This window comes from Bison bison, unplaced genomic scaffold (genome assembly GCF_000754665.1).
Source record: "Bison bison bison isolate TAMUID 2011002044 unplaced genomic scaffold, Bison_UMD1.0 scf7180017864163, whole genome shotgun sequence".
NCBI lineage: Eukaryota > Metazoa > Chordata > Mammalia > Artiodactyla > Bovidae > Bison > Bison bison.
In genome coordinates, this window is record NW_011494735.1 from 9,226,956 (window position 1) to 9,251,043 (window position 24,088).

A 24,088-nucleotide genomic window follows, 5' to 3' on the forward strand; every position below is an offset into this window, starting at 1 on the left:
TTGCTACCCTTCCCCTTGGATAGGGAAAGGGTCACATTACCATTCCAGATGAATTCACACTAGCAATCTACCCACTTGCATTTAAGATGCAAGTTTAAAATCTACATGCTTGCATTTGAGACGCCTGTTTACAAATACCAGACTCTCCTGACTTCTGAGAACAAAATTTTCTGAGCAGAATTTATTCTCAGAAATGATACAACTTAATCTAAAGATGAGAACATCATCATTGCCTAGAGCTCTCTGAACAATGTCTCTGAGTCAGCCGCATCTGAGAAAGCCTGCTTTCCTACGGCTGCTAGACTCTGATTTAATGACCCATCTGGGTGGACCTTTTACCAACAGTGGTCTGATGAGCATGATCTCAAATCCATTTCTCATGAGCACCCATACCACACTGTATCGAAGGCCTCTGTCTTCTGTCTCCAGCGGGAGCACCTTGAGGTCAGGGACAGCTTATTAACCAGCACAGTGTCTGGAACACAGCAGATTCTCCAGACAGCAGTGAAAATGAACTGAATGGATGGTGGATGCTGAAGTCTTCCTCCTTCCAAATCGACAGACTCCAGAGGAATGCTTGGCAGACACCAATAACGCGGGGTCTCCTTACTGACAGTCATCCTGGGCTCTGACACTTTCTTCTGGATGTCCTAGACTGCCGATCACTTTTAGACCATTTGCAGAAACTTCTCATTCTGCTTGGTATTCTCCTGGATCAGGGCCCTCCCTCCAATAAAGTTAAAGCTTATTTGAAACAAAATACATACACACACACACACACACAGACCCCTTCTAAAAATACATGTTTACACACAAACACACACACACACCACAGACCCCTTCTAAAAATACATGTTTTCATTGAAAAAGTTGATCCTCTTTTCAATTTTGGGCAAGATGATGTTATCATTTAAAGGACAAATGGCAGTTAGCTTTTACTTGGGCTTTTATTGTCAAACTCATCAGTAGAAGGTTTTAGGCAAGTAAGAATCACTTAAATAAAGAAAAATGAAGCTAAAGCCACAGAGACCATCAGACACAGCAATCACGATTAAGTGGTTATCAAGCTTTACATCTTATACCAAGTCTTAGAAGAATCTGACAACTGCCCTTAAGAGTCTGATCAGTGATGGACATGACTTGGGATTCTGCTGCAGTCACTGGTATTAGGGGAAATGTGGGAGGGAGATGTGATTCTTCTACCACAGATAGAAATGTAAAGCAGATAGGTTAGGGGGTCCCCAGAGAAACACAACCAGGAATGAATGGCTTTCTTGACATAAGAGGAGCCACTGTAGCCTCAGCTATTTTGTGATCTAAGCCCAACGCTTGCCCTTGAACAGGTCTCAGTAATCCATGATCTCAAGGGAACACAGAAAAGTTTGTCAAACAGTAGTTCAGTGATAAGGCAGAGTTCTAGTCCTCCCTCAAGGAATATACATAATAATGTATCTTTGAGTTCTGCAGGAACTCAAAGGCTCCCACCCAGGTAAAGGACGGAATGAAGATATTGACCCTCCTGATCTCAATCAACTAAAGCTTGGATTCTGCTGACCTTTGCCCCCAAGTCTATGCTGAAATTCTCCTCTGCTTAAACCCCTTCACAATATGCATGTGCCTTTAGGCTTAAAATTCTCCAATTCTTGCTGTTGAGTAGACACTGTTTTGGGAACGATTCTCAATGTTCTTACTTGCTGCAAGAAATAATAAATCTTCCTGTGCTTTGGTTTGGAAGTCTTTTGACATCCACCAAGAGGCAAATGCCAATTTTGGGGTAACAGAAAGTATAACTGGTAATAGAAGGTATAACCAAATTATCTCTTACTTTCCCCCTCAATTACCCATGCCATGAAAATTATCTCATGTGTTTGCTTAAAATACTATTCATTTTTCTTGAAAATATCCTATATAAAGACTGTATTTTGCGAATAGTCTGTGAAATAAACCTTCGTGAACTGTTGATGAAAGACTTTAAGCAGTGCAGCAAAATTTATATGTTCGTTAAACACTGATGCAATTTAACTGAAGAATTCATTATAGACTATTCTCTTTTCTATTCCCTTCAGGGGGCTAAATCTACTATAACTTAAGAGAGACTAGATGTTTTTGTATGTGTGACAGTTTTACTCATGGCATAGAAGTGCCACGCTTGTGAAAGCTATATTTACTGAACCAATATTGGTACAAATAGTCTGAAAAGGGGGCCAACAAGTTAAAAAAAAGGAAGACCTAATTGCTTTACTTATGCAATTCATTTCCCATTTCTTTGGCTTTGATAAATGTGAGACAGGAGGGAAGAGGGAATTGCACAACCATTCAAAGAATGACACAGCCATTGAAGATCCAACAAAAACCGAAACAATTGGGCCCAAGATGGCAGAAGATTCAACTCCCAGTACACCTTGAGCCTCATTATACACTCATTGTAATACATCCGGTTTGTTTCATTTCAGTCCCTCAGTTGCTTCCGACTCTTTGCGACCCCATGGACTGCAGCACACCAGGCTTCCCTGCTTATCAACAACTCCCAGAGCTTACTCAAACTCATGTCCATCAAGTCTTTGATGCCATCCAACCATCTCATCCTCTGTCATCTCCTCCTCCTCCAGCCTTCAATCTTTCCTAGCATCAAGGTCTTTTCTAATGAGTCAGTGCATCAGATGGCCAAAGAATTGGAGTTTCAGCTTCAGCATCAGTCCATTCAATGAATAGTCAGGACTGATTTCCTTTAGGATTGACTGGTCGGATCTCCTTGCACTCCAAGGGATTCTCAAGAGTCCTCTCCAACACGACAGTACAAAAGCATCAATTCTTTGGTGCTCAGCTTTCTTTATAGTCCAGCTCTCACATCCGAAGAAGCAAGAGAGTTCCAGAAAAACATCTACTTCTGCTTTATTGACTACACCACAGCCTTTGATTGTGTGGATCACAACAAACTGTAGAAAATTCTTCAAGAGATGGGCATACCAGACCACCTGACCTGTCTCTTGAGAAATCTGTATGCAGATCAGGAAGCAACAGTTAGAACTGGACATGGAACAACAGACTGGTTCCAAATAGGAAAAGGAGTATGTCAAGGCTGTATATTTTCATTCTGCTTATTTAACTTATGCAGAGTACATCATGTGAAATGCTGGGCTAGATGAAGCACAAGCTAGAATCAAGATTTATGGGAGAAATATCTATAACCTCAGATATGCAGATGACACCACCCTTATGGCAGAAAGCAAAGAAGAACTAAATAGCCTGTTGATGAAAGTGAAAGAAGAGAGTGAAAAAGTTGGCTTAAGACTCAACATTCAGAAAAGGAAAATCATGGCATCCGGACCCATCACTTTATGGCAAATCGATGGGGAAACAATGGAAACAGTGAGAGACCTTATTTTGGGAGGCTCCAAAATCACTGTAAACGGTGATTGCAGCCATGAAATTAAAAGACGCTTGCTCCTTTGAAGAAAAGCTATGATCAACTTAGACAGCATGTTAAAAAGCAGAGACGTTACTTTGCTAACAAAGGTTCGTCTAGTCAAAGCTATGGTGTTTCCAGTAGTCTTGTATGGATGTGAAAGCTAGACTATAAAGAAAGCTGAGCACCGAATTAATGCTTTTGAACTGTCGTGTTGGAGAGGACTCTTGAGAATCTCTTGGGAGTGCAAGGAGATCTGACCAGTCAATCCTAAAGGATATCAGTCCTGACTATTCATTGGAAGGACTGATGCTGAAGCTGAAACTCCAATACTTTGGCCACCTGATGCGAAGAACTGACTCATTGGAAAAGACCCTCCTGATGCTGGGAAAGATTGAAGGCAGGAGGAGAAGGGGATGACAGAGGATGAGATGGTTGGATGGCATCACCGACTCTATGGACATGGGTTTGAGTAAGCTCCGGGTGTTGGTGATGGACAAGGAAGCTTGGCGTGCTGCAGTCCATGGGGTTGCAAAGCGTCAGACATGACTGAGTGACTGAACTGAACCTAACACAGTCAAAGGCTTTGGTGTAGTCGATAAAGCAGAAGTTTTTCTGGAACTCTCTTGCTTTTTCGATGATACAACGGATGCTGGCAATTTGATCTCTGGTTCCTCTGCCTTTTCTAAATTCAGCTTGAACACCTGGAAGCTCACGGTTCACATACCGTTGAAGCCTGGCTTGGAGAATTTTGAGCATTACTTTGCTAGTGTGTGAGATGAGTGCAATCGTGCAGTAGTTTGAACATTCTTTGGCATTTCCTTTTCTTTGGGATTGGAATGAAGACTGACCTTTTCCAGTCCTGTGGCCACTGCTGAGTTTTCCAAATTTGCTGGTATATTGAGTGCAGCACTTTGACAGCATCATCTTTTAGGATTTGAAATAGCTCAACTGGAATTCTATCCCCTCCACTAGCTTTGTTCATAGTGATGCTTCCTAAGGCCCGCTTGACTTCACATTCCAGGATGTCTGGCTCTAGGTGAAGGATCACACCATCTTGCTTATCTGGGTCCATCTCTGCATGAAATGTTCGCTTGGTATATCTAATTTGCTTGAAGAGATGTCTTTTCCATTCTATTGTTTTCCTCTGTTTCTCTGCATTGATCACTGAGGAAGGCTTTCTTATCTCTCCTTGCTATTCTTTGGATCTCTGCATTCAAATGGGTATATCTTTCCTTTTCTCTTTTGCCTTTAGCTTCTCTTCTTTTCTCAGCTATTTGTAAGGCCTCCTCAGACAACCATTGTGCCTTTTTGCATTTCTTTTTCTTGGGGATGGTCTTGATCACTGCCTCCTGTACAATGTCACGAACCTCCGTCCATAGTTCTTCAGGCACTCTGTCTGTCAGAATAATCCCTGGATCTATTTCTCACTTCCACTGTATAATCGTTAAGGGTTTTAATTTAGGTCATACCTGAATGGTCTAGTGGTTTTCCCTACTTTCTTCAATTTAAGTCTGAACTTTGCAATAAGGATCTGAGCCACAGTCAGCTCTTGGTCTTGTTTTTGCTGACTGTATACAGCTTCTCCATCTTTGGCTAATTAGCATATGCGAATATGCAATATATTAGCATATGCTAAAGGACACATTCACAGGAACTGTGACCATTCTGAGGCCCAATTCCTGGAAATCCCTGCCCTTTGTCCCAAATAGAATACTCTTCCCACTTGTTAGCTATGAAATTATCCAGCCCATAAAAACTAGTCACCCTGGGCTGCTTCTGCGACAACTGCATTCTGCCTATGGAATGTTTATCTCTGTAAATAAACTCTCTTTGACGTTACCTTTCCTCACTCTTGAATTCTTTCCTGTGTGAAGCCAAGGACCCTCACTTGGTGGCCCATTCTAGGAACTCGCCTGAAACCTGGGACATGACCATCCTTCTCACATCCCATTTCCTGCAACACAGGGAGAAATGAGGAACTCTAAGGAAGGGGAAATGTGATCTACCGGAAGTTCCTCCAGAGGCTAGCTTTGAAACAAAGAAGCCACAAGAATGACCCTAAGCTGAAATGCCTATGACAAAGCCTAAAAGTAAACTTTTTGTTTCCCTTCCCTTTTCTTCCTTTTTTCTTTCTTTTTCCTTCTAGTTGAGATATAATTGACATATATCACTGCATATGTTTAAAATACAGAGCATAATGATTTGACTTAACATACATCATGAAATGATTATCACAATAAGTTCAGTGAACAGGCATCATCTCACTGATACAAAAAAAAAGTTACTCTCTTAACAAATTTCATATATAACACACAGCAGTGTTAATTATATCAATCATGTTGTACATTACACCCCTAGTATTAAATAATAATTTATCTTATAACTTAGAAGTTTGTACCTTTTGATGACCTTCATCTAATTCCCCCTCCCCTCCACTCCCCTCTCTTTTTGTCTGTTTTTGAAGTATAATTGACCTACAGCATCATATTGGTTCTGGTGTACAACAGTGATTTGACATTTCCATACATTACAAAATGATCACCATCTTAAGCCTAGTTACCATCTGTCACATATCACAAAGATATCACATAGCTGTTGACTATATTCCTCATTCTGTACATTTCATCCCTTTGACTCATTTATTTTGTAATTGGAAGTCTGTACCTCTGAATCTCCCTATTTCACTTGAGCTGTAAACGTTTAGAAAGCGGACAAAGCTGTGTAACATTAGGTTGGAAAGAGTGTGGAAAATGTTTATAGTGAGAATGGTATAAATGATCATTTAGATTTAGGTTTCTTTCAAAGTGTTGCCTTTAATAGTAATGTTTATTAATATTTCACTTTAAAGTTTTAATAAAAAGTTATACATTTAAGTTAAAAAAAAAAGAAAAAAAAATTGGGAGCTATATGGGCAGCAGGCCCTGCTTAATTCTATGGGCACAATAAATGGTGGACACTAACAAATATTTGTGGATTGGCTGACTAGAAGCTGGAATCATAAGACTAAGGAACAAGTTTACAGCATAATGAAATTACAAGCTCATTTAAAAAGGTTTAACAGGCAAATGTAAAGTTGTATATGAAGTCATTTCACAAATGCGTACTGCTCTTTTCTCTTTGTTTTAAGACAAGTGCTGAAAATTCAGATGTCTTTCAGGATGAGTCGAATAATGAAAATAGACAAATGGGCTGAGTGGTGAGCACGGCAAGTCGGAAGCATGAGTTCTATGTCTAAGGGGCCACTATAAATATATACTATTTAGCTCAAGTCAGTTACCATCCTACAGAAATGAAAGTCTAGTAATGTTAAGATCTCATTTTTACAAGCTGAAAAATCTATATTTTTAGGCAAAACTTCCAATTTTTAAATGACAGTAACAATTAAAAAAAAAAAAAATCAAGCACTGTATAGCAAATAAAATTTGTGACCAGACATGGTCTGTGGGCTCTCCCTTTTAAGATGATCTCCTATAGTTCCAAGGGGTGCCCTGTATTTATGGCTGTCTAAGATTGGGTACTTCACTTTCACTTTTCACTTTCATGCATTGGAGAAGGAAATGGCTACCCACTCCAGGGTTCTTGCCTGGAGAATCCCAGGGACAGGGGAGCCTGGTGGGCTGCCCTCTATGGGGTCGCACAGAGTCGGACACGACTGAAGCGACTTAGCAGCAGCAGCAGCAAGATTGGGTAAAAAGAGTCATATTCTATCTAGCTCCCCTATCTAAGCTTTATAAGAGTGGGTGAAATTCTCCCTCAATTTTGATCTTCTCACTGGGCAGTCATATTATTTTTAATTAAACTCTTTCCAATGAATTTTAGACTTTATGAGTATATATATATATGTTTGTACAGAGGCATAAAATTATACAGAATTATGCACGTGTTTCTTGTATATTTTGGTCTGTTGCTAAGGTGTCAGTTTTCTGTCCTTCTATCAGTGGAAGATCAGAGGCAAATTTCTTATTCATGGTGGAGAAAAGTGCTACACAGGGCCTTCAAACCAACAATGATTGCTATGTTGTTCCCAAGTTAGTTCTCTTACGTTTCACGTTGTATACATGACTTGTTATAGACTGCTTCTTCCACTAGATACAAGCTAACTGTAACTTATTCATCTCTGTACTTTCCACACCTGGCAAAATATGTGGAAAGTAAAAGTCACTCAATAAATATTTATTGTACTGAAATGAACTGACCCACAGCATTAAAACTTCTTAAGTTGGCTCTCAATGCTTCTTGTTACATGATTTCAACTTCACCTTCAGTTTATCTCCCAAGGAAAGGCTGGGTGACAACTTAGACTAACAAAGTTAGTCTCCAACTTTGAAATATATTGAAACCTCTTTCACTCTTTCTATACCTAAGGACATCTGCTGGTTGTCATAAATCCAATTTAAATCTTACTTTCCTTGGGGATTCCATTCTACTACAGTCTGTTCCAGATCCAGCCATCATAAACTACTTGTCATGCCCACAAGAAACTTCAGGACAATCTAATTCACTTGTTTCTACAGTAAATTAAAAAAAAAAAAAAAAATCAGCCCTCAGAAAGCACTGTCTACTCCTATTAGTTTACAAAGATATTGTGCTTCTCCACTTTATGCCCATAGGAGAAGACCAGGGTCACAAACTCAAAGGGTTGCAGAGGCCAGACAGATAATGCAAATGGACTAGTCCAATGGAAGAAAATCAGGAGCTGAATGACTACGGCCAAGAGGAATTCAAGTACCCCAGCCTTTCCCTTCTTGAGGCAGCACCGGGCCAGAGTTGCCACACTTTCCCATTTTTAATAGGTCTAAACTGTGGGAGCCAAACAAAACAGGTCTGTGTGCTGCCAGTGTTGACCTTGTGTATAACACACTGTTTTCCTAGAGTTTAGAGGCTGTTTCCAAATAAAACCACCAGAGCATATGCATGAAAAAAAAAATTGGAAGTCTCTATGCATACAAACCCTAGGCCTAATAGGACCCAGTAAACTGCTATTAGGTGAGTATTTTGTGATGCCAAGCCAAAACCCTAAGCTCTAACAACACCTCAAGGAGAGCAACAGTTCTCCTTTGGAAAAGCTCATTAGTGGGACTTTACACAGAGACTGAAGTCTTAATCACACTGGCTGCACCTTAAATACCCATGTTTGAATAAGGGGTGGTTTTGGTTCTTTCAAAAAGAACAGAAGCCAAAAAAGGCTGCAATGGGTTTTGACCAAACTATTCTGGTGTAGAAACATGGTCCTCTTTCTTAACAGAAACAAATATACATTCACATATTCAAATTCACATGTTCAAAACATCTCAGTGAAATTAAAATAAAAGAGGGGCACTAAAGTGAATTTTGATTATTTTATCAAGGGCAAATTCTTGTTTGTTTTTTTTTCCCCTTTTTTGTACCATATCCCTTCCTTTTGGAAACTGCTTACCTCTAGAAATACATATTTCTGCTGGGGCTGTCAATCAAATGGTTCTATGAATGGGCACAAAAACTAGGCTGGCCAATGAGAGAAACCTATTTCCTGGATGTAACAGTTGAACCAAAAGTATGCATGACTTAGGTCAGGCCAATGGAAGATCCTACTTCGGAGACAAGGATGTTGGGAAGGGGTGAGATGGTAAACTGTAGGGACTATGTGGTCCTGGATCTCCCAGTACAGGACATGGAGAAAGACTTCCTACCAATACACATGAAGGATCCAATCACCAGTGAGGCCACTGTAAACACTGACCAATAAGTAAGCTGTGAGATTGGACTAAGTTTGATTTGGGTTCCTGTAAATTACAAGTGAGTACCTTGACTAACACAAGAAACATTTTGGTTCCTATCTTTATTTAAGGAGAATGTGGATTCAATTAAATTAATTTCAGAAACAGGCTTTCTGGTTCAACATGTATTTATAATTCACATTTTATGTTCTATCCATTTAAGTCCACTAATGTCCGCAAATAAACAGTTTTATACTCCCATTCAAATAGTTTTTTTTTAACTTTTAATTGGAGGATAACTGTTTTACCACAAGTACTATTTTAAAATACTACTTTGTACTAATTGTATCAGTAATGCCATGTTCCGTATCAAAAATCTAAAGATATAAAAAAAGCATAAAAAAGTACAAATTTAAAAAATTAGGATTAAATTAATATATCAGGCATTTCTTTCCACATATTCATGTAGATTCTTGAAACATGTTGGATTTGATAATCTATTGGGAATTATCTTCAGTATTTAAGAAGAAAAGGTGTGTTATGTAGATGTAGTTGAGTCCCTGGTAAAGTAGTCATCCATGGTCTTCCCTGGTGGCTCAGATGCTAAAGAGGTAGCCTGTAATGCTGGAGACCTGGTTTGATCTCTGGGTCAGGAAGATACCCTGGAGAAGGTAATGGTAACCCACTCTAGTATTCCTGCCTGGGAAATCCCATGGACAAAAGAGCCTGGTGAGCTACCGTCTATGGGGTCACACAGAGTTGGACATAACTGAGTGACTAATACTTTCATGGTGAAATACAGAACCTTTGCATTTGTCCTCTATAAGGAGTATTTTAGGAACCCTGTTTTAGCTGAAAATGCATGACGAAGAGATTGCAGTTACACCGTTAAATGCCTAGGTCAAGTGAAACCGTCTTCCAATTTACACTGGAATTAGATTACTTGTGGGGGCAGAAAGCATGCTTACCTCCTCGTTCTCGATCTTGAGTGTGGCCAGGCGGGACTGCAGCTGTTGGTACCTGAGCATGAGCTCTGCTTGGACTGGCTGCTGGGCACTGACCTGACACACCTATTGGGGAATCAGAGACCACAGTTACAACAGGGCACCCTGCAGCCAGGCTCCCGAGGCACAGTTCTCCCATGTCAAGGCTGCAAGAATCGCGGATCCCCTCAAGATTCCAATTACATATTTTAACAGCCACCTCAACACTTCAGTGTTAAATATGAACTTGTTATATAAGTGGCGAGAGTGGGATGCAGCTGCTTGGCCTGGATAAGCCTGGGAAAAGAGCAGCTGTAGGAAGCTTCTCTTGAAGAACGTGGCAGCTGCTGGAGATGGAGCTCTGATGCTGACGCCTATCTTGTGGAATAAGTACCTGGCAGAGTGTGAAGGATGATCCAAACGCATGGTCATGCAGGCAAAGCAGGGCAGGTGGCAGAGCCTACCAATTATAGTCAGCTGGGTGACTGTGGTAAATTACTAAACCTCAGTTTCCTTGTCTGTAAAATGGGGACAGTGGAGTACCTGTGCCATAGGGTTGTGGCGGGGATGAAACAGGATGATGTTCATAAGGCACTTACAGCACTGCTTGGCACACACTGAAAACTCAGAAAAAGTGATATTTTTTGTATCTTTCATCCATGGCTTTTCTTGCCAATTATTAGCCAAATCATGAAACTGAAAAAGTCACCAGTCTTAGGCTTTGGTAGAAAGACATTTTGGCCACAATCTCAATTAGGGTAAAAAATAGAGCCTTTAATTATAGTAGAATCAGATTAGAAACAATTTCTTCTCATCTTTCTGGTCACAGAAATGGTCTTGGCAGATGAGGGTTTCCTTTTATGGAGTCTCTAAGACATCATAGACACTATCGCTCACAGGCAGAACGGGCCCTAAAAAAAGGGCAAGAGGCTTACTATATTAAAATAATAATAGCTGTTTAAAAAAAGTAAAAACGCTGAACCCAACTGAAATCACTTGCCTGTGACATTTTATCATTCTGTGTTTAACATATCCACCCATAACCAAAAGATTGAAACAGTAACCAACTGGCTTTAGAAACAAAACTCTGGGTGGGATAAGCCACTCGCCCATAAGCCACTCGCCCGTAAAGCTCATGTGCTATTGGCATAAAAACTGCTTACCACTTTTAATCAAGTAATTCACTCTATCAAGCAAAATAAAATTAGGTTAGAAATATATCAGGTAAATACATACATATTTTTTAAATTTTAACATTAGGTGTTCCAAAGAAATTATGGCATTAAAGAAGAAATCTGCCATGGAAATTATAATTAACATCTATTTTTAAAAACATACTGTCACCACAATAAGCTAAAATTGAGTTTTTAATCTATGAGTATTGTTTTGCACAGCTGGGACACCGAGTGCTATATAGCATGCTCCAATAATTGGTTTTTCTTGTTTCCTCCTGTTCACAGACGATAAATATACCACTGTAACTCATAAATGGTTTAAATGGATTCTCTCCTTGCACAGAATAAGACAAAGCTAAATTCATATGAAGAACCTAAAGATAATACATCGTTTCTAATGCTCATTTTAACAGTCTGGAGATAACTTGAGTCTTAAAAAAATGTTTTGTATCTTTTTTTCCTCTCTTTCATTTTCCTGCCATTTGTAATTATTTTTCTTTATGGGGATCTTTAAATCAGGATTATAAGAAGTCTTCAGATAGCTTCTATTAGGCCAACAAAATGTTTTGTTTTAAACTTATATTTGAATATCTTGAGGGAAAGGAAGAACTCATTAATTATCCTTCAACAGTTTAGTGCTCACATGCAAGCCAGTTTGCACCTCCATCTCTCTGGCCTCTGGAGGCACTGGAGTGTTTGACCCTTGCTTTAAGAAGTGACAGCGGCTGATCACAGAGTATTATGCTAAGACCCCACGCAGAGGCAGGAGTGAGAAATCAACTGAGAATCCTTACAACTGCTGGGTACAGCAGGGAAAGAGTAACGTATGTTTAGAGAAAAGTCATTATTTTTAAAATACTCAAATACTGACCTCATCACCCATGTGAGACTGAAACTCAAACTTCATTGGTGGACAGAACGCAGCAGGGTACATCTCCATGAATCTCTGCTTATCACTCCTGGGCTCCAAATTGTCAACGGCATTCTCAATAATGTCTAAGCCCTCATGTCTGGAGGTTTCAAGGTTATACTCCGCAGAGAGATATGTTCTCAGGGCTCTGTTTAGGCTTGCATGGTAGCCAAGATCACAGCACTTAAAAAAATAAAAGGAAATCATATACAAAAATTAACTAAAAATGGATCAAAGACCACAATGTGACAGCTAGAAAACTATAAAATCCTTAGGAGTAAACGTTTCATTACCTTTCAACTGGCATTGGTTTCTTGGATCAGTATCAAAACACAATCAACAAAAGAAAAAATAAATTGGGTTTCATCACATTTGAAGGCTTTGCTTCAAAGGGCACTATCAAGTTAAAAGAAAACCCACAGAATGGGAAAAATATTTTTCTCATTATGTTATAAGAATTGGTATCTAGATAATACAAAGACCTCTGACGACTCAATAATAAAAAGACAACCCAACTAAGAAATGGGCAATGACTTTTTTTTTTTTTCTGATAACTTTATAAAAAAAAAAAAAAAAGAAAGAAATGGGCAATGAATCTGCTAGCTATTTCCCAAAAAAGAAAAAAAAATATATAAATGGTCAATAAACATGTGAAAAGACACTCAACATGATAAGTAATCAGGGAAATACAAGTCAAAACAACACTGAGATACCACTAAGAGGGCTATGATCAAAAAGACAGATAATAACAGGATTGGGGAGGATGTAGAGAAACTGGGATCCTCATACATTGCTGATGGGACTGTAAAGCATCACAGCCACTTTGGAAAAGAGTCTGACAGATCAAAAGGTTCATAAACACAGAGTTAACATATGACTTGGCAATTCCACTCTTAGGTATATACACAAGACAAATACAAATATACTTTCACACAAAAATTTGTACATGAATGTTTATAGGAGCATTATTAACAACTGAATGGAAATAACCTAGATGCCCATCAACAAATTAATAAACAAAAGGAAATATCATTGTTCAGTGGCTCAGTTGTGTCCAACCCCTTATCTAACCCTATGGATGGCAGCATACAAGTCTCCTCTGTCCATGGGATTCTCCAGGCAAGAATACTGAAGTGGGTTGCCATTTCCTTCTCCAAATGAAATATTATACAGCCATAAAAAGGAATGAAGTATTGATAACACGCTAGAACATGGATCAGCCTTGAAATAGTATACTAAGTGAAAGGAGCCAGACACAGGAGACCACACATCATATGGCTCCATTTATACGATGTCCAGAAGAGGCAAATTTATAGAAACAGAAAGTAAATTAGTGGTTGCTCAGAGACAGAAGATAAATTAGGGGATAAAGGATTTAGGAAGTGATGGCTAAGGAGTACAGGACTTTTTGGAGTAATGAAAATGTTCTAAAATTGTTTTGTGGCAATATACACACAAGTCTGTGAATATAATAAAAGCCAATTGTGGATTTTTAATGAGTTAACTGTAGGGTATGTGAATTATATCTCAATAAAGCTATTAAAAATACAAGAAGCAAAATCAAATATTGAAAGGAAATAATAAAAAAATAGCATTCAAGTTTGTTCATGTATACTGAAATTGATACAGTGATTTTCTGAAATCCTTCTAGGATGCAAACATACTAACTGTAACATTTTGATATCTGTATAATTTACTGAAGAAATATTAAAGTATACTCTTTCAGAAATGGGAAGAACAGGTTTGAAGCTGCCTAAACACCCCAGGAGTGCCTTCTTTCTTATCTCCAGAATAAAATTTTTAAATAAGAAATGACTGTCAAAGTCCTTTTACTGGAGATAGAATTTTGTTTAATATTCCTAGGCATACCAGGGCTTTGGCTTCTTGAATCTTCACTACCTTTGATTTATATTTATTTTTTCACGCTGCATTTTAAGGGTATACTTTTAAAATGAAAACAAGTCTGAATATTGATCAATTATAAATTACTGACAGGGTATTAAATCTGTACATAAAAGCAATACAAATATAAAACTAGTGGTTTTAAATATACAAAAGCAGGTCATCTTTATATAGTTCTAATGAAATTCAATCAATTCAATTTGATTCAATTCAGCTCAGCTCACTAATTGGCCATCTATAGATTCCTGGGCATTTGCTAGGCTTTAACTTATATGCAGAGTACATCATGAGAAACGCTGGACTGGAGGAAGCACAAGCTGGGATCAAGATTGCCGGGAGAAATATCAATCACCTCAGATATGCAGATAACACCACCCTTATGGCAGAAAGTGAAGAGGAACTCAAAAGCCTCTTGATGAAAGTGAAAGTGGAGAGTGAAAAAGTTGGCTTAAAGCTCAACATTCAGAAAACGAAGATCACGGCATCTGGTCCCATCACTTCATGGGAAATAGACGGGGAAACAGTGGCAACAGTGTCAGACTTTATTTTTCTGGGCTCCAAAATCACTGCAGATGGTGACTGCAGCCATGAAATTAAAAGACGCTTACTCCTTGGAAGGAAAGTTATGATCAACCTAGATGGCATATTCAAAAGCAGAGACTTTACTTTGCCAACAAAGGTCCATCTAGTCCAGGCTATGGTTTTTCCTGTGGTCATGTATGGATGTGAGAGTTGGACTGTGAAGAAAGCTGAGCTCTGAAGAATTGATGCTTTTGAACTGTGGTGTTGGAGAAGACTCTTGAGAGTCCCTTGGACTGCAAGGAGATTCAACCAGTCCATTCTGAAGGAGATCAGTCCTGGGTGTTCGTTGGAAGGAATGATGCTGAAGCTGAAACTCCAGTACTTTGGCCACCTCATGCGAAGAGTTGACTCATTGGAAAAGACTCTGATGCTGGGAGGGATTGGGGGCAGAAGGAGAAGGGGACGACAGAGGATGAGATGGCTGGATGGCATCACGGACTCGATGGACATGGGTTTGGGTGAACTCCAGCAGTTGGTGATGGACAGGGAGGCCCGGCGTGCTGCAATTCGCAAAGAGTCGGACACGACTGAGCGACTGAATTGAACTGAACGGAGGAATATGAAGACTAAAAACAGGGGTCCCCAGGATCTAATGCCTGATGATCTGAGGTTGAGCTGATGTAACCATAACAGGAAAAAAGTACACAGTAAACATACTGAGCTTGAATCATCCTGAAACCATCCCCCGCTCAAGTCTGTGGAAAAATTTTGTCTTCCATGAAACCGGTTCCCGGTGCCAAAAAGGCTGGGGACCACTGGACTAGAACTCAGTAAAATATAATCTGCACTGTCAAGGGATTCAAGTTGTTCATTTGTTACTAAAAGAGTGTCAGTACTTGACCCTTAGTTAACACACAACTTGTTTCATGTTTTATGAAGGTACAGATTTAATCACTGGCCTGTCCTTGTTGATATGTTAAGTCCCTTCAGTCGTATCTGACTCTTTGCGACCCTATGGACTGTTAGCTACCAGGCTCCTCCGTCCATGGGATTCTCTTGGCAAGAATACTGGAGTGGGTTGCCATGCCCTTCTCCAGGGGATCTTCCTGACCTAGAATTTAATCAATGGCCCGTCCTTAGACGTGCTAACACACTTGATTCCATACTCCCCCTCCAATTTTAGAATGCTTCAACTTGGAATTTTTACATAAACATATTCTAAAGTCTTGCTTTTCAAAGTGTGGTCTGTGGCCCAGCAGCATTAGCATCGCCTGGAGCTTGTTAGAAATGCAGACTCTTGGGCCCACCCCTGATAGACTGAATTAGAATCTAAAGTTTAAAAAGATCCACATGTTGATTTATACACACAGCAAATTTGAGAAGCACTGGACTAAAATAATCAAGGGTCTTGAACTCTGTCCTTTGAGGGTGCCATTTCTCCAGGTCAGAGAATCGACTTGATTAAAAATTTCTTGATGTAAAAAAGCAGACAGTAGTTGCCACATCACAATTACAAATGAAAGTAAAATACAGTTGTGAAATGCGACAATCAGCCTCTGCATTAATATATTTCCAGTGGAATCAGCTGCTCTCAAATATAGAGACTGATTTTCAGTTGATTAAAAAATTCTAGCCTTGGATGATCAAGTCCTCTTTTATTCCTCTTATTCCTCAAAAATACATAATGGTTCTGTGTAGCAGTTTTATATGCATCAGAGGGACTGAAAATTATTTTTTCAATAACACTTCATCTTAGGAAAACATGAATTTGTAAAGAAAATGGCCTCATTTCTTTGAGATATTCTAGTGCTTCAACATACCCTACCATTCTAAAAGAGTCAGATTCAACTTGATTTTAATGAAGCAGATCGTACAAGCTGTTTTATTTTATGAGGACTGATCCCAATGGAACTTAATATAAAATTGATATTGAGAGGAAATAAACAATCCAGAGAAAAAAGTTTTTTCCTCCTCTCCAAAAAAACTAACTCTCTTTTCACATAAAAGAGAAAGGAAAAAACAGGAGAACGAAGGAAAAAGAGGAAGAAGGAAATTCAACTCCAGCTATCTACTTGAATTACAGCTCTGAAAAATACATACCAAATTTTCATTATTTCCAGATTTAGTTCACTCCTCAAATTTCTAAGTGTGGTTTCTTTGGGGAGTAAATGTCAAGATTCTAGAAGTACCAGGGCCTGTTTCTACATCCAGTTCAGCCAGGCAAATCTGGTGGGTCTGGTCCCAGTAAGAGACCTTTGAATTCACTGCTGCTGCTGCTGCAGCGACTCTATACGACCCCATAGATGGCCCCCATCCCTGGGATTCTCCAGGTAAGAACAATGGAGTGGGTTGCCATTTCTACGGTTTCCTAATAATCTAGGGAGAAGCATGCATGCGGTTTAGTAACTGACCCAGGGGCCTCCCTGGGTGCCTCCGGGACTTTGAGAACAACACTTAGATTTCTGTGACGAACTTTGATGGAAAATTTCCTTCTCTGACCTTTACCGATACTTTTTGGTCTGTGAGGTCATGAAAGTGGCATGATTTTGTTACTTGTAATATGCAACATCTTCTACACTCCAGGTTTTTAAAGCATCCTGAACTTTAAAAGAAACAAGAAACAGGAATAAAATTCTTCTTCAAGGTCTCCTGAGACAGCAAGGCCTGTCACAATCATTTTTTTTTTTTTTTTCCTAAATTGGAAGCGAAAATGACACTGGATATATTAAGATTCAAGATACTTGGTTAAAAGGCCTAAAGTAATTCTATGGAGCTTATGAATTATTAATAACAATATGAAAAGCCAGTTTTTGAACAAAGAGTTGAATTATAACCCAAGTGCATTTAATGATGAAAATACATAAGAAACCAATAAAATGTTTCATGAAAACAAAATAGTGTTGTTTGATGGATGAAAACCTCTGAATGGATATATTAAATTATGGATTAAAGCTGGGGAAAGAAAGACTGTTGGAAGTTGAAGGGTGTATTTTTTTTTCCCACATCCTATGAGCTGCCAAGACAGATTCCACTAGGCATTAGTCTAAATCACCACAGTAAGGCTAATTGCCTTAGGCAAAAGGGTTGCAAATAGGATAAAAAACGAAGATAAAATTTAGGTATTGTGGCCTGTGACAAATACTTTCTCTTACCCCAAAGGCTGAGAGATCAATTGAAGTATATACTTGGTGGGTATAATGTCAGAATGTTAGGTATAACTGGATCACAGCTGTTGAGGGAGATAAATTTTTGGGGGGGGAAATAAACTCCATGACATGAGGAACCCTAGTGGGGTAGAAGTCTGGACTTAGACAGGATTACCATAATGGAACTTCATGGGATATAAGTCCCACATGCTGCCAGAACAGTAATGGCCAATGTCATTTGCAAAGCAGCCTCCAGCCTGTGACTCCAAAATTAAGTGGTTGTCATGAGAATGGAGAGGGAAGCAACTCGTGCAGACGTATTCTATCTTAACATTATCACTCCTTTTAATAAGCTTGGCTTTGACCATTCCAGAACCATGGATATTGGGTAAGGACTTGGTCTACCCTGTCTTTTGAGTCTCTGAAAAATAGTGCAACCCAAGCAAACTGAACTTCAAAACACAGCTTTCACATGATGATGGGTAGTTTTCCAAGGACCAGAAATAAGACATGCTCAGCGCTTTTACAGTAGATGCCAAATGAAGAAAGTTGAGTTCTTCTTTGTCTTTCACTAATCTCTCCTCTAGCTTTCACCCCAGATACCACCAACACATTCTGTGACAGAGAGGCATCTTGTGGGGTTGAACTGGATGTCTAAACTACAAGCAACTTTTACAAACCTGCTTTCATGTCTGGGTACCCGACAACCCAGAGCTGACAATTTAATTCTTGTTCCAGCTCTAACAACTGCAGCCCAACATTTAGCAAAACTTGTTTGGAATTTCTCTTGAGCAAGGAAAAGGTCAAGATGGTACATCTGTGTGACAGGAATGGATACAAAGTAGGAAACAGGAGAAGGAGAACTGATATTGCATATGCTGGAGCCCAGGAGTAGACTGAAAAATCTTTTGCTGCCTAATACAGCTCACACCCATAGGGGCAATCATCTCCTTTAGAGAAGCTGTACTGGACTCATTTTTGCCCAGGCCAAACCTCTGTAACTACCCTGAGTCAAATCACAAGAGAGGGGAGAGAACAAATCAAACAAGTCCCAATAAATACAGGTCAGGTTAAACATGCCATGAAGAAAAAAGTCAGAGGAACAGGGAGTGCTGGGGGAAAGGGTGCTGCTATACAGGGCAGCTGGGTGCCACATGAAGGAAAAGAAGGAATCAGTCTTGGAAAGCTCTGAAACAAAGAGCGCTCTAGACAAAAAAGCGAGAAAGGCCCAGGCAAGAAAAAACTGTGTGTGTGTGGCTAACAGAAATGCCTGAAGCTCGGGGACTAAGAGGAGGGCTGGAAGAGATGACACGGAGTGGAAGGTCAGTGCCAGTTCACATAGGCTCTTGGTGAATAGCTTGAATTTTATTCTAATGAAGAGTTTTTAAATAGGGGTTACAGGTCTCATTTATCTTTTTAGTACTTTGGTTTCTTGGAAAGAGAATGAACTACTGATTGGAAGGTCTTAGTGAAGCTGGATGTCTTTCCTAAGGGCAGGTAAGAGATGAAGAGGCTTTGTCTAGGAGACTGAGAATGCAGGGAGTGAGAAATACCAAGGTTTGGGATATTTTGGATGTAGAGATGATATGATTATTTTACACGTGGGGAATGAGATAACTGAGTTTTGGGCCTGGGCAAGTGAGTGGAATGTGGTATCATTTTCTGAGATGTAAAGTAAGAAAAAGTTATGTGTGCAAAGGATGATGATAACAGGGACAAACGTTCACGGTTAGAGATGTCCGGGGGCAGTGGATAAGCAAATATGAAGCCCAGAAAGATGATCAAGGCTGGTAGTAAAAATAAGATACCATAGGACCATAAGATAGTATTGAGGCAAGACACCAAGAGAAAAAACACCCAAGGATCACGTCTTAGGCAACTTTGAACACTCAGAGGTACAGCCAAGATGGAAAAGCGAGCACTGGAGTCCGAGAAATGGCAGCCTCTGATGCAGTGGGACCAGGTGGATGCAATTCTTTAACAAAGGCCCGTGCACCTGCCTTGGAAGGAATGTTTAAGGCCATCCACTTCGGTCACCCAACTGATTTCAGATACCCTTTCTTCTACGAAGGGATAAAAACATGCATACATCAATTTACATGATAACTACACTGGCCTAACCCATTTAACATGATCTCTTTATAATTTTCCTAATAAGAGTTCAGGCCTAATGGGGACTGCAATGTTAAAATGTGGCAGGTTTTCACAGATAAATCTTAATACTATTATGTAGTGGGGGAAAAGTCAAACTAATTAAGGAAAATCTGAACTCTGTGAATAAGTTGCTTTTTAATTAAATGTATGTGTGAGGATAAAAGTTTTAGGACAGCTGATGATTTAGAAATGATAAAAATAAACATGGCATGCAAAATATATAATCTGATTTCAATCTTCTTCTGTACAAATGGCTACGAAAACACACGACAGAAATCTCCACCAAGAAAACGAGCTGGAGTAGGGGGATTCTGGAACAGTAAGATTTATCCTTCAAGCTTCAGTGATCGCAAACTTTTATAGGGAGTAACTGGAGACTGCGAAACTGTACTGAAAGGATGACAAATATTTTATTATTACAGGGCAGGTGCTTGGGGACAAAGCATTAATAGAATCTTACTGTTGAGGATTTTGTTTCTCTGACTGCCTTTTGAGGGTGGGTAGGTATAGAACTGGACTGAGAGAGGTTACATTATCAGTTCTGCAATCTTAAAACCAGTTGTTTTAAGAATTTGAGATATACAGAGTGGTGAACGTGATTGCAGATCAGAGATTCCTAGCATTAAGACTTGTACTCTTGTACTCTCTTTTCCCTTAGCAAATCACAATCACTTAAAAATTTTAGCATCAATCAAAAATATTTGCTGCTTGTATGGTTTTTCTTCTGGTTGTAATACATTCTAATTTTTAAAGAATAATTAGCTATGGTCTCTTCTGCACTTAATGTTGGAGATATTTAAGGATAACAGACACAAAACCTATTATTTTTGAAACTACAATCTATTTTACTCTATGCCTTTAAACTCCCAAATCAATTAAATTTCCTTTGCCCTTGCAAATCGTATTATTTTTTTAGAATTACATAATAAAAACCTGACTATAAACTTAACTTTGTTCATTTCCCAACTGATGCCAAAATAAGATACTGTTAACTCTACAAACTAAAATTTACTTAGAACTTTCTAGACAGAGGAATCTTGACAGTTTTCTGCTTAAGTGACCCTCTGGATTAACTAACCCTCAGTTCATTCTATAAAGCAGAGGTCAGCCAACTGGCCTATGAGCAAAATCCAGCCCATGACCTGACATAATTAATGAAGTTTGATTGCAACACAACCACGTCCATGTCCTTACTTACTATCTGTGCCTACTTCCGCACTAGAGTTCAGTAGGGACGGAGACTGTAAGGTTCACAAAGTCTAAAATATTTACTACTTGACCCCTTACAGAGAGTTTGTGAACTCCGTCTCTAAAGCATAGTGACAAATGCCAAAGCACTGTGAACATGTAGAGAACAGCCAACAGGCTCTCTCTAATGTGCTATGCTTAGTCACTCAGTCGTGTCTGATTCTTTGTGACCCCATAGATTGTAGACCCCAGGCTCCTCTGTCCATGGGAATTGTCCAGGCAAGAATACTGGAATGGGTTGCCATGCCCTCCCCCAGGGGATCTTCCCAACACAGCAATTGAACCCAGGTCTCCCGCACTGCAGGAGATTCATTGCTCAGATTCATTACCATCTGAGCCACCAGGTAATATTTTGCTCAATTAGTCTAGGCTTTCAAGAGCTGACTTCACAGTATTTGTACCATTTTATTTATTATAATTAAATATTGAATGGATAAAATAGTTGAGAAAAGAGTTGTTGAAAGATAAGAGTAACAAAACTGTTATCAAATTAGTCATCAATTGCCAACTATACAAGATTGTGAAAACATTGTAAATACGCACAATATTTTTTCTTGTATGATAAAAAACTCAAAAGTAGAAATCACAGATAATACACAATGGGAGTTGGTGTACAAAGGAAGACTATTTAAAACTCTGTCCAAAAAGATAAATCATAATTTAAAAACTGGCAAGTTCAAGTACATTGGTGTACTTTAAAATACTTAAGGCTGGTTTTTATGATGTTTTCTAACTCTCTGCTTTGTCTGTTTCTAACGCCCAAGGTAAGAGAAACCCAAGTAAGACGGTTGGTGTTGCAAGACGGCATCAGAGGGCAGACACACTGAAACCATACTCACAGAAAACTAGTCAATCTAATCACACTAGGACCACAGCCTTGCCTAACTCAATGAAACTAAGCCATGCCCGTGGGGCAACCCAAGATGGGCGGGTGTTGGTGGAGAGATCTGACAGAATGTGGTCCACTGGAGAAGGGGATGGCAAACCACTCCAGTATTCTTGCCTTGAGAATCCCATGAACAGTATGAAAAGGTAAAATGATAGGATACTGAAAGAGGAACTCCCCAGGTCAGTAGGTGCCCAATATGCTACTGGAGATCAGTGGAGAAATAACTCCAGAAAGAATGAAGGGATGGAGCCAAAGCAAAAACAATACCCAGCTGTGGATGGGACTGGTGATAGAAGCAAGGTCCAATGCTGTAAAGAGCAATATTGCATAGGAACCTGGAATGTCAGGTCCATGAATCAAGGCAAATTGGAAGTGGTCACACAAGAGATGGCAAGAGTGAATGTCGACATTCTAGGAATCCGTGAACTGAAATGGACTGGAATGGGTGAATTTAACTCAGATGACCATTATATCTGCTTCTGTGGGCAAGAATCCTTTAGAAGAAATGGAGTAGCCATCATGGTCAACAAAAGAGTCCGAAATGCAGTACTTGGATGCAATCTCAAAAACGACAGAATGATCTCTGTTCGTTTCCAAGGCAAACCATTCAATATCACAGTAATCCAAGTCTATGCCCCAACCAGTAACGCTGAAGAAGCTGAAGTTAAACAGTTCTATGAAGACCTACAAGACCTTTTATAACTAACACCCCAAAAAGATGTCCTTTTCATTATAGGGGACTGGAATGCAAAAGTAGGAAGTCAAGGAACACCTGGAGTAACAGGCAAATTTGGCCTTGGAATACGGAATGAAGCAGGGCAAAGGCTAATAGAGTTTTGCCAAGAAAATGCACTGGTCATAACAAACACCCTCTTCCAACAACACAAGGGAAGACTCTATACATGGACATCACCAGATGGTCAACACCGAAATCAGACTGATTATATTCTTTGCAGCCAAAGATGGAGAAGCTCTATACAGTCAGCAAAAACAAGACCAGGAGCTGACTGTGGCTCAGACCATGAACTCCTTATTGCCAAATTCAGACTTAAATTGAAGAAAGTAGGGAAAACCACTAGACCAGTCAGGTATGACCTAAATCAAATCCCTTATGATTATACAGTGGAAGTGAAAAATAGATTTAAGGGCCTAGATCTGATAGATAGAGTGCCTGATGAACTATGGAATGAGATTTGTGACACTGTACAGGAGATAGGGATCAAGACCATCCCCATGGAAAAGAAATGCAAAAAAGCAAAATGGCTGTCTGGGGAGGCCTTACAAATAGCTGTGAAAAGAAGAGAAGTGAAAAGCAAAGGAGAAAAGGCAAGATATAAATATCTGAATGCAGAGTTCCAAAGAATAGCAAGAAGAGATAAGAAAGCCTTCTTCAGCGATCAACGCAAAGAAATAGAGGAAAACAACAGAATGGGAAACACTAGGGATCTCTTCAAGAAAATCAGAGATACCAAAGGAATATTTCATGCAAAGATGGGCTCGATAAAGGACAGAAATGGTATGGACCTAACAGAAGCAGAAGATATTAAGAAGAGATGGCAAGAATACACAGAACTGTACAAAAAAGATCTTCACGACCCAGATAATCACGATGGTATGATCACTGACCTAGAGTCAGACATCCTGGAATGTGAAGTCAAGTGGGCCTTAGAAAGCATCACTACGAACAAAGCTAGTGGAGGTGACGGAATTCCAGTTGAGCTAATCCAATTCCTGAAAGATGATGCTGTGAAAGTGCTGCACTCAATATGCCAGCAAATTTGGAAAACTCAGCAATGGCCACAGGACTGGAAAAGGTCAGTTTTCATTCCAATCCCAAAAAAAGGCAATGCCAAAGAATGCTCAAACTACTGCACAATTGCACTCATCTCACACGCTAGTAAAGTAATGCTCAAAATTCTCCAAGCCAGGCTTTAGCAATATGTGAACCGTGAACTTCCTGACGTTCAAGCTGGTTTTAGAAAAGGCAGAGGAACCAGAGATCAAATTGCCAACATCTGCTGGATCATGGAAAAAGCAAGAGAGTTCCAGAAAAA

At 39.5% G+C, this 24,088-nt stretch overlaps 1 protein-coding gene across 4 annotated transcripts in view; it reads right to left on the minus strand.

The window, feature by feature from the left end:
• The window catches only part of SRGAP1 (SLIT-ROBO Rho GTPase activating protein 1), a 313,186-nt gene that overhangs the window by 63,982 nt on the left and 225,116 nt on the right, over positions 1–24,088 (minus strand). For all 4 annotated transcript variants that reach the window (XM_010841593.1, XM_010841590.1, XM_010841592.1 and 1 more), the window contains exons 7-8: positions 12,135–12,356; positions 10,074–10,175 (exon numbers count right to left, since the gene is read on the minus strand). In XM_010841593.1, coding sequence (XP_010839895.1) covers positions 10,074–10,175; positions 12,135–12,356 — 324 coding nt within the window. The remainder of the gene's footprint in view (positions 1–10,073; positions 10,176–12,134; positions 12,357–24,088) is intronic.